Here is a 12459-nt window from a genome sequence, read left to right on the forward strand (position 1 = left end):
TCCAAGTTATTTCCAATAACTTATACAAGACTCATCTCGTGGTGGGGATTCGCGGTGTGAACGCTAGAAAGAAAACTACTGGGTGTAGACAAAACAAAGTGGCAAAAGGTATGGAGAATTTAGAATATAAAGTCTTAAATATTAATTCAGTCTTGAGCGTAATAAGAAATGTAGGGAAAAAGCTTTAGACAAAACCATGGAGAAGTGGGATTATTAAAGTTATAACGCAACTTTTGTTTTTTTTTTTTCCTTTTCATCCGCAGAAAAATTAGCTTTCACTAATTTTTTTTTATTACCCTTTAAACCCAATCCTAATTGCAGCCAAATAAGTTTAAATCTGGTGGTCTCTTTCTCTAATAATCACACATATTCTGCCTTTCTGTGTCTTTTGTCTGATTGGAAACAATGTCAAAGTTTAAAAGGAAGAAAAGAAGATTTGGCAACCCAATTATATAATCTTCAAGCTTTCACCTTTTGCTGTGATCGCCCATCATAGTTATTATTGAATATTATATATATATATATATACTAGGATTGAAGATAATGTGAAATTAAGACAATTTATTCAAACTTCGTCAAAATGGGTAAAAATAAAAATATATGATTCTAAACTTCACATGAAAATTTTATCCGAGTAGAAAAAGAAAATAAACTCCTCTTTAAAAAAAAAAAAATCATATATTGAGTTAGAATAGTTATTTCTCAAACATATACGGCGGCCCATTTGTAATATTCAAAAGCTGTTAGATTTCGTCGTTACCCAAAATGTATTCTGCAAAAAAAAGCAAAACTCTCAAATCAATAATAAATGAACTTGTTTATCCCAATTCTCTTCATGCACATTTGTAAACTCGTCCCTTTTTCAGCTCTAATTTCTTTACAACTTTTCATCTATTACTCATCTAGTCAGGGCTGTTATACAGTAATTTTGTTGTGTGTGTGCTAACGAGGTCCTATACTGTACCTGGAAACAGTCAAACTATGTGTTTCCACAAGTATACAATCAGATATTTCTTTCCTTCCCGTCCCAAATGGGGTTTGCATAGCAATAAAAGCAAAAGAGTTATGCAAGTAAAAAGCTCATCCCATTACCAGTGGCCAATAGGAGACCTGTAAGAATGGCGAAGAATTCCCACAGTCGTCTTCAATCTTGCCGGTTTCCGATCCATGAAAATGGTTGAGGGTTGACGCTTCAAATCAAGATCATTGACCATGGTTCCGTGAGGGGCGTTTCCTTGTCCATGGCACGAATTCTCCTTGGACCTTGAAAAGCTTTTTCATTTCAAACTGTCGTCGTTTTCCTCAGAAGATCTACGCACAAGACGGGGCATAGAGGAATCCGAATGCTTGTTCAAGATATCAGCCGCGGCATTCTTATTGGCGAGAAGACCACGGTAAGTCGGGCATGATCAGAAAGAAAATAATTTTCCGGCCACCTTCCTTTTTCCACTTCAGGAGGGAATAAAACTGCATTCTTCACGCTGAACCCAATGGTTTGCTCTCGATGGCCCTCTAACTTAGAATCATCAATTTCACCGCTGATTTCATCCTTCTTCTTCAACCATGTAGGGTTCCAAATCCGTTGCTGCAGTGAAACCATTTGATAATTTATGTCAGGAAGAAGAAAAATTAGTTCCATGTCCAACAATCTTTTCCTCATGTCCATATATTTTTTCTTCCCTTCCTTGCTTTTTTCTTTGTCCTTTTCATGTTTTAAACCAATTCTTCCCACCCACGATAATGCAGTGATATTACAGTTTAGTTTAAGCTATTTCTACTAAAAAAACTGTTAGAACAATCTCCAGTGGTACCACCTGCATTTCTCCTCCATTTTATGTTTCTCTGTGAATTTTATGTAAACATACAAATAAAAGCACATAGCAGAATGAGACAGCCAGGTATAACTAGCAGCTTTAGTGTTCTACACTAACAAACGGCACCAGTTTTTGCCTAAACTCAACAGTTCAGATATGAATTGATCATCAAGTGCTTGAGCCTAAAAACTAATTCTTCAAATACATGAGAGCCTAAAACAAGGTTCACGAAATATTTTACCTGAAATTCTTTGTAATCAAGGACATTATTTCCATCAATATCAGCTTGGACCCACAAGTCCCTAGTCTCTTCAGCACTGAGCCCATGGCAATGACCCGTTAAATTAAGCTGTGCATTGATAGCAAAGAAATGTCATGCTTATATAACAGATTGTTTATCAGAAATCGGGAAAAACCAAAAACAGAGACGGAAGTAAAAAGGTTGACCATCCTGCTAAACCAAGATTCCTCACCTGTCGGAGAGCTTCACAAAATCCTGAATAGGTAATGTAGTCACCGTCATTATCATCCTTCAGAAAAGCAAAAGCATCGTACTCCGTAAGTGAAGCCCTTCTTAGTTGATACTGAAAAATTACGAAAGTTCCGTCGTCAGAAAATAAAAAAGCAAGGAGTTTTCATGTCACTAACAAGGGAAAATTCCTATGCTATTAAGCAAGATTAAGATATAAAAGACATCTAGAAATGTCCTCTTTATCTTCTTACTTATCCTCAATTTAAAGAAAGAATGATTTTTGCTTAAAACAAAGCCAGGCAAGGCATTCAGATTAAAGAAATGGACCTAATCTAGAAGTAAAACCAAGGACATGCCACCTCATTTTCTACGCTTGAAACAAATATTGTGGAAAAGAAAACAAAGAAAGCAAAAAGCCTAGGTTGACAAAACAAAAGAATAATTTCTGACCTTAAACATGCCAAATACTGCTTCAGTCCAACTTGTCTTTAGTAGCTTGCGATACCTATCGGGATTAAGAAGCCAAATAAAATCCACACCACATATGTTCCCCCGATGATTACGGTGGCTAACCCACTGCAGAAAGTACCAAAACGATGAGATTTGGAAAAATATTCTGTCAGAATGGAATAGAAATTAACATGATGATGCAGATAACGACCTTGTGAGCATCAGCATCAGCATACTGATGAGCAGTATCATACGATGACATAAACCCCTGTGATCGAAGAAATCTGTAAACATGTCCACTTTTACTCCCATTCCAGTCACTTCCAGAAGTACAAAGGGGCAACAAAAAGAATTAAAATGAATTAGTTTCTCCTAAAAGAACAAGCAAGAAACCTAATGAGCAGAAGAAACTTCATTATGTATACCCGCAGAGTATAATTGGCATGGGATTAAGGTTGTAATCTTTCTGATAAGATTCCACGTATTGCAGAATTTTATAGACCTGTTACAGAGCATCCAGGCATAAGGATCAATATGAAAAATGGTGAATGGCAATATGATCAGAACAAGTGGTCACTTTCAAGATATATAATCAAAAAAAAAATTTAGTTGTGTTGGATTTACTTGTTGCAATCGTACGATAGATAGAGTTGAATCGTGTGGAAACAACAAGTGAGTGTTGACAATAAGGACTTCTTGCTGAATATCATCGTTTCGGCATTGTGAAGAGGGAAAAGGTGATGCAACATGCAAAACCTGAGCAACACGGTCTCCACAGTCATTAAAGAGCAATTCCCTGTAGTTAAGAACTCTGAAGTGGTCCTTGCGGATGGCAGTCAGCAAACCTGTGAAACCCACAAGAAAAGTTTCAGTTTCAAATGAAAGCAGTGAGTGGCAGGAAAAACAAACAATTTATCATCTCTCAAGTTTATCGAAATCTTTTTGCAATTTTCATATTTACAACCAATGATGGCAGGCAGCGGACATCCTCATTTGTTTAGCAATTGTTGAGGCACCAAAGACTTAAGAGGGCAGATCCAACATATCACCAAATTCTATCGAATAGAAGATAAAACAGAAGCTTAGGCTAGGGAACATACACTATATTAATTAACAGGATGGAATTTCAAATTTCAAGTGCACGGTCATAAAGTGATTAAACCCTTAATTGGGGAAAAGAAAACTGGAGTTAGTGTTTCCATGATAACCAAAGAGTAGAATACAAATTTGAATTCTGTGGAATTGGATATAAAGCAGAAACTTAGGCTAGAAAACATATTAAATCATTAATTAAGGTGGGTTTTTAGTATCTGTATGCATGATTCTAAAGTGATTATACCCTTAAGACCGAACAACAAGACTGGAATTAGCGTTTCCATGTTAGCCAAAGAGTAGAACGGGTTGGTCAAATATATGAAAATTGAATCCATCATAGAAGATAAAGCAGAGCTAACGGTAAGAAGCATATCATATTCATTAATTAACAGGGTGGATTTAAAAATTTAAATGCATGACTGTGAAATGATTGAACCATTAATTAGAGAAAACAAAATAGGAATTAGTGTTTTCATGATAACCATAGAGTAGTACAGATTGGTCAAAATATATGAAAATTGGGCACACACAAGGATGTTTTCTCCCTTTTACCTCCCCAATTTTCTATTCCCGCTTAACCTTTTCCCTCTCTCTCTATTTATTTTCATTTTTTGGCGTGTAAATCTAGGCAACTAAAACGGGGAGAGAAGAAAAGGAAGAAGTGTGAGTAATTATAAAGGCGCATTGCTTATTGTTATTTGACAAATCCACATAATTAGGAAAGGAGAGATTGACAAACCGTGGCTTTTATATAATTTTTTGAAAAGATAAGGAAAGAAGACAATACCATCACCACGGTTATTGGTGCGAGCGAGTTTGAAATTGATATAACCAGCGTCGCCAAGTCTTTTTTCGTACATATCGACAAGCTCGTCGTTCCCTACCCAAAACTCCTGCGCAAATCCATTCACGTTCATTCTCCATTAACATATTCGTATAATAATCAAACAAAAGGTCATGAAACAATTCACGAAGAAGGGAAAAAACAAATATCACGATCAAAAAATGCAGCGCAGGAAGATGGACGAAAGAAGAAAGAAAGAAACCTGCAGACAGATGATGGAAGATCTCTCATACAAGAGCAAATCCAAAATCCTGTGATTCCTGGCAAGCCAGTAGGCCCGGTTATCACTTTCTCGGCGACTCTGGTCCTGCACAGAAGATAATGCAACAGAGATTAAAATGAAGAATGAGATTGAAGACGGAAAAGGAAAGGAGAGAGAAGAAAAACAGAAAGAGGAACCTTATGTGAGAGACGCTTGTAGATAGGAGCGAGGATATTGAAGGTGGTACAGGTAATGCAAGGTTGTTGATGGTGATCACTAATGGAGGACGCAATGGCGTACCTCCCAATCCTCGATATCCTTCCTTTCTTCTCCATTGATCTCCTTTCCTTCCTCATTTCCAGAAAAAAATCCCAAACGGATTGTTCGATAAGATGAAGAGGACGAAACTCAAATTAGCAGGGGAATGCAAACAATATCCGATTCGCCTACTGTTAGGTGAACAATTTGAGCGAATCCGACGAAGAAGATGACGAAGAAGGAGTTGGAGAATCAAACAACTGAATCTCAAAAAAGAGAAAAAATAGTTCTCCAAAAATTTGATGAAATGAAATGGAAGGAAAAAGAGGGTAATAAAGAGGTGTCGTGGTTGTTTATTATGGTCGAAACAGAATCCTGAGAAGGCGTTGTTTGTTTTATTTAATTTATTCTTAGGCCCCCAAACTTTTTCTCTTTTTCACTTTCCTCCCCTTTAAAGCATACATATTATATTTCTGTTACGCGTGCACGTGTACTACTTAATAACTTTTTTTTTTTAAATCATAATTTAATTTTATATTTTCAATATTCTTATTACTTTATTATTATTTTTTTTAATATTAATTTTAGTTTTTGGATATTCATTGCCAGAAAAATTAATGTCCCTCCCCACAGTGGCTCTTGCTGGTTTCTGTTGGTTGGTGCTAACCAAAGGCTGCCGGGTTGTTTTTTTTTTTTTTTTTTTTGCCCAGAATAGAATGTACGGAAATAGGCTAAAAATAATTATACAAAATTACAATAATTAAATTAATTTTTTTAATTAAAATAATAATAATAATGGTTAACGGTTAATGGTTAAATATTTTATTGAATATTAATTTTAATAATATATTATTTAATGAAGACTTTAAATTACAAAAGCAAAAAGAAGTGGTTGCTTCATCTTTTTGGACGCCGAAAGTGGGAATTCATTTTCCCCCCACTACTCTTTTTTTTTTAGTTTCCTATTTGGGAAGAATATATGAATCTGTAGTGAGACCTACTTTCCTTTTTGGCCGGAGACTGACGTCACTAACGACATTAACTGGTTTTTTTTTTTTTTTTTTTTTAAGTTTGGGTGAGCTGCCCATGTTTATTTTTGAGGATGTACGTGACGTGGCACAAAAAAGGATTCATTTCTCTCTCTCTATATATATATATATGGAAACCCAATACTTCTTCTTCCCATATAAAAAAAAACAAATTTGCTTAAATATTTTTCTTTTTTCTTTTACTATATTTATTTCTCAGTTAAATTATAATAAAAATTAAAAATATAATTTTAAAAAATATTAAAAATTAAATTATTTATTTATATGGAAAAGTGAGGTGAGAGAAAATAGTTGGAGGTGACATTGGTGGACCGTATAATGTTGAAGCAGGGAGGGGTTGCTGCTACCAAATATTTTATAATAAGTTTTACAATAAAAAAAAAGTTTAATATTAAAAAAAGAAAAATTATTTATGACCAAAAGTCAAAGAATCTAATAATTAATTTTCTTTAATACGTATAAATTAGACGTGCAGTGTTGCTCTTTCTCAGCCTTGATAGCAAACTCATTTTCTATATTTTATTAAAATAATTAAGAACATATTTTTCTTTCTATATTTTACTTCTAAAATATTATTAAATTGAAAAAAAAATATAGTATCAATACGTATACACATATAGGCTTCTGAGTTCTTTGGTGTTTGGGATGATCTGAATTCTTACCCTTGTCGTGAATAAGCAAGCAGTTGAATTGGGTGCAAACAGAAATCTGATGCTTCTAACAATTTCAACTCGATCGAAGTTTTCAGTTTTAATAAATTTGTAAGGGATAGTATGATGAATTTTAAGATAATTGATTACCAAAATTTTGATTTTGTTATCATTTAATCTTTTATCTACAGGCTCTATCAATAATTAGTCACATGAATTTGCAGAGTACGAACGTAAAAAGCAGTGTGTTATCATTTATGATTCAATTGATATGTTCCTCAAACCACATCACAAGAATTTTTAATTTGCAAGCGCCGCACTCTTGCAACATGTGAAGTTTTGAATTTTACCATTGAAGTGCTTCTCACCCACATCCTAATATAACTCACAAGATGAAGGATATCGGGTTCGTGCACTATCTAGCTTCGTAGTCTTCTGTTTTAGTCTTTTGGGTTTCATGGACACTGCAGGAGAAGTCGAGAGGAAGGACGAGAGCAGATATTGGCATAACCGGAAGAACAGAATTAGTTTTTCAGCTAGCTTGCCTGATGATGTTAGTGGCATGTTAACAGTTAGAAGCATTTGTGCAGTCAAGTTCTCTGTCGATCCATTCACTGATTTGCGTGAATCTGTTATCGAGATGATTCAGGATTTAGGAATTCAAGACTGGGAAGAAATGGAAGAGTTGGTTTATTGCTACTTTACTCTTAACTCTCCTGAGATTTATCACATCATTGAAGCTGTGTTTCTCAGTTTATGCCCACATTGGCGGGTTGATTCCGTTAATATCAGACAATAGGATAAGTAATTCTTCTACGAATTTGTGCATTTTATTCTTTTTTCTTTTCGTTTTTACAAGATTATTCATCCCTCAATCTTAACTTTTGTGCCTACTTTAGAACCAAAATTTATTTGAACCTAAAAGATATAGTAAAATTAATATAAATAAAAGTTCAGAATCATCTTGCATCATTTTAAGTTTTTGATATAATTAATCACACAGTTAACCATTTCAAACATAATGTTTCAGTACAAAATACAGAGGGGGAGAGTTGGGAAGTGTTGCGAATACGCTCCATATCATTTCAAATTTAAGTTGGAACAAGTCGTGGTCATGGATAGGCCAATTATGGATAATTCGATCCATTCTCACTGGGCTTAACAAGTAGCTTATAGCTTCATCAAGAAGTCAGAGATAGTCTCTATCGAGAATTTTGGGGCTTCAAGATTATACAATAAACTGGACTGTTATGGCCAGTTTTGTTAATTTCCTTTTCCTAACACGTATTATTTATGTCTTCTTCATGTTAGCCTAGTAAGGATACTCCGAACAACTTTTTGAAGCTTTTCTTTTTCCCCTTTTTCCTTGGGACACAAGTTTTGCCAAATGCAACAGAAGAATGGAGAAGGAAACAGACCCAAATAGGCTAGTGCCTTGAAAATGCTAGCTGTGATGAGAGGTCAATACCTTCTTCAATGTCATTGGCATTCTTGGCAGGCAAGCCTGTCGGCAAGACTCTGGCCTTAGGCTGAATTCCTACAAATTCAGAAGCTGTTGCTGGTGCTACTGCGTCTTCAGTTTCTGCATCTGGTTGAGGCAAGCTTGTGAACTGATCTTGTTTTGCTCCCCATAGAAAGGAGTATAATCCAACCATTATCAAAAACATGCCTACTAAGCTGAAAAATTATACATGAATTAAGGAAAGTTGGTGAAAATAAATATTTAGAGTAGGTATAATTTCTACTGAGATTTGTATATAAACATAAACAAGCCTTACCTTCCTGCGCTGACCTCTTCGCCGAGAATGATATCTGCTGCCACTGTGACAAAAACAAGAGCTAGTGGGTTGAACATTGGAGGGTATGTAGGGCCTTTCTTTGCTATTGCCCAAGTTATTAAGCAGTAGGTTGCAGCTGTAGCTAGTGCTCCCTACATAATATCTGATTTCAGTACAGATCATATCCATCCCACAATTTATCAAACATGAAAATATTTTGTCATTCGCACCAGTCTATTGTACCAAAAACAGAATAGATACACATGCACAGATACAAGGGGCAACAAGAACTCATTGTATACATATAGAATGAGCAGCAAGAACTCAAATTGTGTGTATAACAAGTTTGTGAAACCAGGATCAATATATATACTCCTGTTAATTAGTATCTAACTGGTAAATTTTTGGAGTTGGCAATTTTCGACAACAAACTAACGTAATCAGATTTATAACTTGAAACTATAACTGCGTATATGAACTTATCCGGCAATGTTACAAACAGATCACAGTTCACAATCCAGGGATTCTGATACAACAATATGGAAAATGGGAAATTTTTTTTCTAACTTAGAACTAGAGAAAGAAAATTTCTACAATGGAATTAAACTGCATACCACACTTATCGCCCCACCCGCCCCCGGTAAAAAAAAAAAAAGAAAAGAGGAAAAAGACCATATCTTGACAAATGCATCAATCATGGAGAACAAGTCTGATAAAACTTCAAAGAAGGTTGGAGTTATGCACCAAAAATCTGATTAAGATACAATGTAATGGAACTTAAGCACTCCCCAGCAAATAGATCCGGTACATTGATTTAACAATAAACCTACCGAGTAAATGATGGTAACCAGTTGAAGATCCCATCCTAATCTCCAAGAAGCCTTACGCCTGTCTACGCATAAACCTATGATGGCGGCTTGCAGGGAAGCTAAGATGCACGTCAACATTATTGCCCAATATTTTGATGGAAATACCTGGAGCAACTTAACCTACAGCTTAAAAGAAAATAAGTAAATTGTTTATCTAATGAAAAAGCAGAAGATAAACAAGAAACTAAAGATGGAAGTACATATATCTACAGCCTGAACTCCACAATATTTTAGCAATGAATTAAAATTGCTGCGGGAATCACTTAAGGCTTGTTTGATTGATGTCATCCCATTTCTAGTTAGTTTCTAAACTTGATTTTTAAGCTAGTCTTAGCATAGAGAACGAAAAGTATAATCAGGAAATATGATGCTAATGTTTGTGTATTTATAAGCACCTGGACAAGGAACCAAGCAGCATAGGACAAGCAACTTCCAGTCAGGATGAAGGTGCCACGGAACCAGTAAACCTTAGATGTCTTCACGGCAGTAGGATGGCGAAGACTGTGATGACCAATATGAAATCCTTTTCCCTTGTAAAGACTAGTAGTCAATGCCCCTGCGACGCACAATGTTGCACCCAATATCTTGATTTTGCCCGCCCTGGTACCAACCCTCAATTTCTCCATTCTACAAAACCAAATTCCTAGTTACATGTATGTGAAAGTTACAAGGCATCGCCATTTATGTAATATATATATATGTGTGTGTGTGCAGAGAGTAAATAAAGTCTGTGATGTTAAATATAGTTCGAGACCTGCAGGCTTTATGGCTTAGATTTCCACAAAATGCCAATGATACAACTAATATTGGACTTAGAGCTTAAATAAGATATTGTTTTGCCATAATTTTATTTTTAAACCCATATATTTGAGATTAAGATTTCTCAAAATGCTCTTAGCTTAACTTGGACATCAATGAAAAAATTTATGTACAAACAAATATAAAGATTCACCAAACTGTACCGAGCAATGATGGATAAGACAAAAGTGATGACTGGGATTAAGTTGATGAAGTTGAGAGCATATGATGTTGTGGTATCACGGAGGCCATAATAGAACATTCCCATTGCCATTGTCACTCTGCATGTCAATTACAAAAATATGCACTGAAGAACCAAAAAAGGAAATCGTAAACTAGCTAATCCTGTTTTTGTAAGACCTGGAAAATTTACTTCACCTGTTGTCAGCCTGGAATAGAGTCAGCATTTGTAAAGAGTTGTAACAGGCACAGGAGAGCCCTGTCAAGTGAAAGTGTCTTTATAGACTTTACTTATTGTAGTTCAGTCCACCAAGCAAGTGGTGCAATATTGTTAGATCACTATCGGATTATCCCCATTCCTATAAATATTCTCCTATATATGTATATACGTAAGTATCTATGTAATTAATCAATGAGTTTCAACAACATGACAACCGTCCTAGTTTTGTGTTCTTTTTTCTTTCGGCAAATGATGGCAAATGCTCTCCACCATCAACAAAAGATGGAACAAATAAAAAGGTGAAAACTGATATGATATCAATCACTACTTGAGTACCCTTTTTCTGCATTATTGATTATCCAATTGGTCCCGTTTGAGTATGGCCTTCCAATAAAGCAATGCATAGAAGCATTTTTTTAGTTCTAGAAGATCATATTAATAACTTGAGTCTTAATAATGGTGGTACAGTTCTCCATTTATCCTCAAAAGAAGAAAATCTATCTTTGATTGACTTTTGCATTTTATTCAACAGTATACTCTCTTAATAATAATAAAGTATCCTTCTCACATGCAGCATAATCATTTCTAATGTTTATAATTAATATATACAACTAAACTATTTCAAAATTACTATAAAGCTATAATTAGTTTCTAAATCTTATTTGCTATTTAAGAAATAGACAAACATGCATGTTCTCGTCCTAGCCCTCATTATCACATTAAAAACTACTTTAACTAATTGCTGGATTTGACGAGAGTCGAGCAATCTAAGTGATAATCTCAATATAATTGAATATAAGTAGTTAACGCATAAAATACAGTTTTCTGCTAATTGGAACCCACTATATCACATCACTGAAAAGAACTCATTAAATCACACTATCAATAAAAAAACTCGTTAAACCGCTAACACGTTTGTATTGTCTAACCGAAAGGAAAAGTAAGAGACAAGCGATGCATACATACCCAGTTAAAGCACTGACGAATAGCCATAGCCAACCGGACCGGCTGAGCTTCTTTGAGCCACCCCTGCAATTACATCATACGCCGGATTAATTGATATTCAATTACTCAGAGTAGAGGAGCGAAGAAATCCTAAAAATCAAATAAAAAATTAAAAGAAACAAAAACCTCTCTAAGAAGAAAGCCAATGGAGCAACACAGAGAGCGGCAACAACATGGCGATACGCCATTAATGCGAAAATAAAGGTGCCTTGGCTCAAGACGAGTTTAGAGAGCAATTGGAGGCCTGTCGCTAACACCTGCACCATCACCATGCTGGCCGCCACCTGCGAATCGCCGCCGCGAAAATACTTGTTCATCGCACTCGCACTCGCACTCGCACTCTGTTGGGACTTTTCACATAAACTTAGAGATCTCCAGAAGGAAAATTCTGAGCGGCGTTTGGTGTTGGATTTGTATTGCTATTATGATCGGATCCGAAAAACCGAAAGGAAAAATCGAGAGAGATTGAGATGAGCAGTGAGTAGCAAGATGCATTTGAAAAACGAAAGAGGCAGCTGACAGAGTTGGTTATAGATTCCATTTTATGGTAGTAGGAAACTCTGCTATGCTGGTTTTCTCCATGCTTGCTTTCATGTGTCCCTGCGTATTTATACAATTTGTTGGCGTTCCTTGTTAAAGAAATACAATAATTGTTAGCCTTCGGAGCTTATTATTATAAGAAAATAATATTTTAATAATTAGATTAATACTAACAAAATTTCAAATTTTGTATATTATTTATACTCACAACACATAAAATTTATTATTTTATAAA

At 35.2% G+C, this 12459-nt stretch overlaps 2 protein-coding genes across 3 annotated transcripts; both read right to left on the reverse strand.

Moving 5' to 3' along the window:
* Positions 1 to 796: 796 nt before the first annotated feature.
* On the reverse strand, positions 797 to 5487 carry LOC110823378 (Calcium-binding endonuclease/exonuclease/phosphatase family). Its single transcript, XM_022053750.2, has 10 exons — positions 5075 to 5487; positions 4878 to 4982; positions 4619 to 4724; positions 3361 to 3581; positions 3162 to 3238; positions 2948 to 3056; positions 2737 to 2862; positions 2288 to 2398; positions 2056 to 2163; positions 797 to 1585 (listed from the first exon to the last, which is right to left on the reverse strand). Exons 1-10 carry the CDS (start codon positions 5231 to 5233, stop codon positions 1352 to 1354), a joined length of 1356 nt encoding a protein of 451 aa, XP_021909442.1. The 5' UTR covers positions 5234 to 5487; the 3' UTR covers positions 797 to 1351.
* Positions 5488 to 7803: 2316 nt separating this feature from the next.
* Positions 7804 to 12324, reverse strand: LOC110823285 (WAT1-related protein At5g64700-like). Of its 2 annotated transcripts, XM_088211755.1 has the most exons (8): positions 11811 to 11888; positions 11646 to 11708; positions 10658 to 10718; positions 10444 to 10560; positions 9877 to 10108; positions 9443 to 9601; positions 8613 to 8764; positions 7804 to 8511 (listed from the first exon to the last, which is right to left on the reverse strand). In XM_088211755.1, exons 3-8 carry the CDS (start codon positions 10684 to 10686, stop codon positions 8262 to 8264), a joined length of 939 nt encoding a protein of 312 aa, XP_088067881.1. In that variant the 5' UTR covers positions 10687 to 10718; positions 11646 to 11708; positions 11811 to 11888; the 3' UTR covers positions 7804 to 8261. The 2 variants fall into 2 exon arrangements, with proteins under 2 accessions (XP_088067881.1, XP_021909341.2); XM_022053649.2 differs by lacking the exon at positions 10658 to 10718 and having other exon boundaries at positions 11811 to 12324.
* Positions 12325 to 12459: the final 135 nt, after the last annotated feature.

This window comes from Carica papaya, chromosome 9 (genome assembly GCF_054855325.1).
Source record: "Carica papaya isolate Zhongbai chromosome 9, ASM5485532v1, whole genome shotgun sequence".
Lineage (NCBI taxonomy): Eukaryota > Viridiplantae > Streptophyta > Magnoliopsida > Brassicales > Caricaceae > Carica > Carica papaya.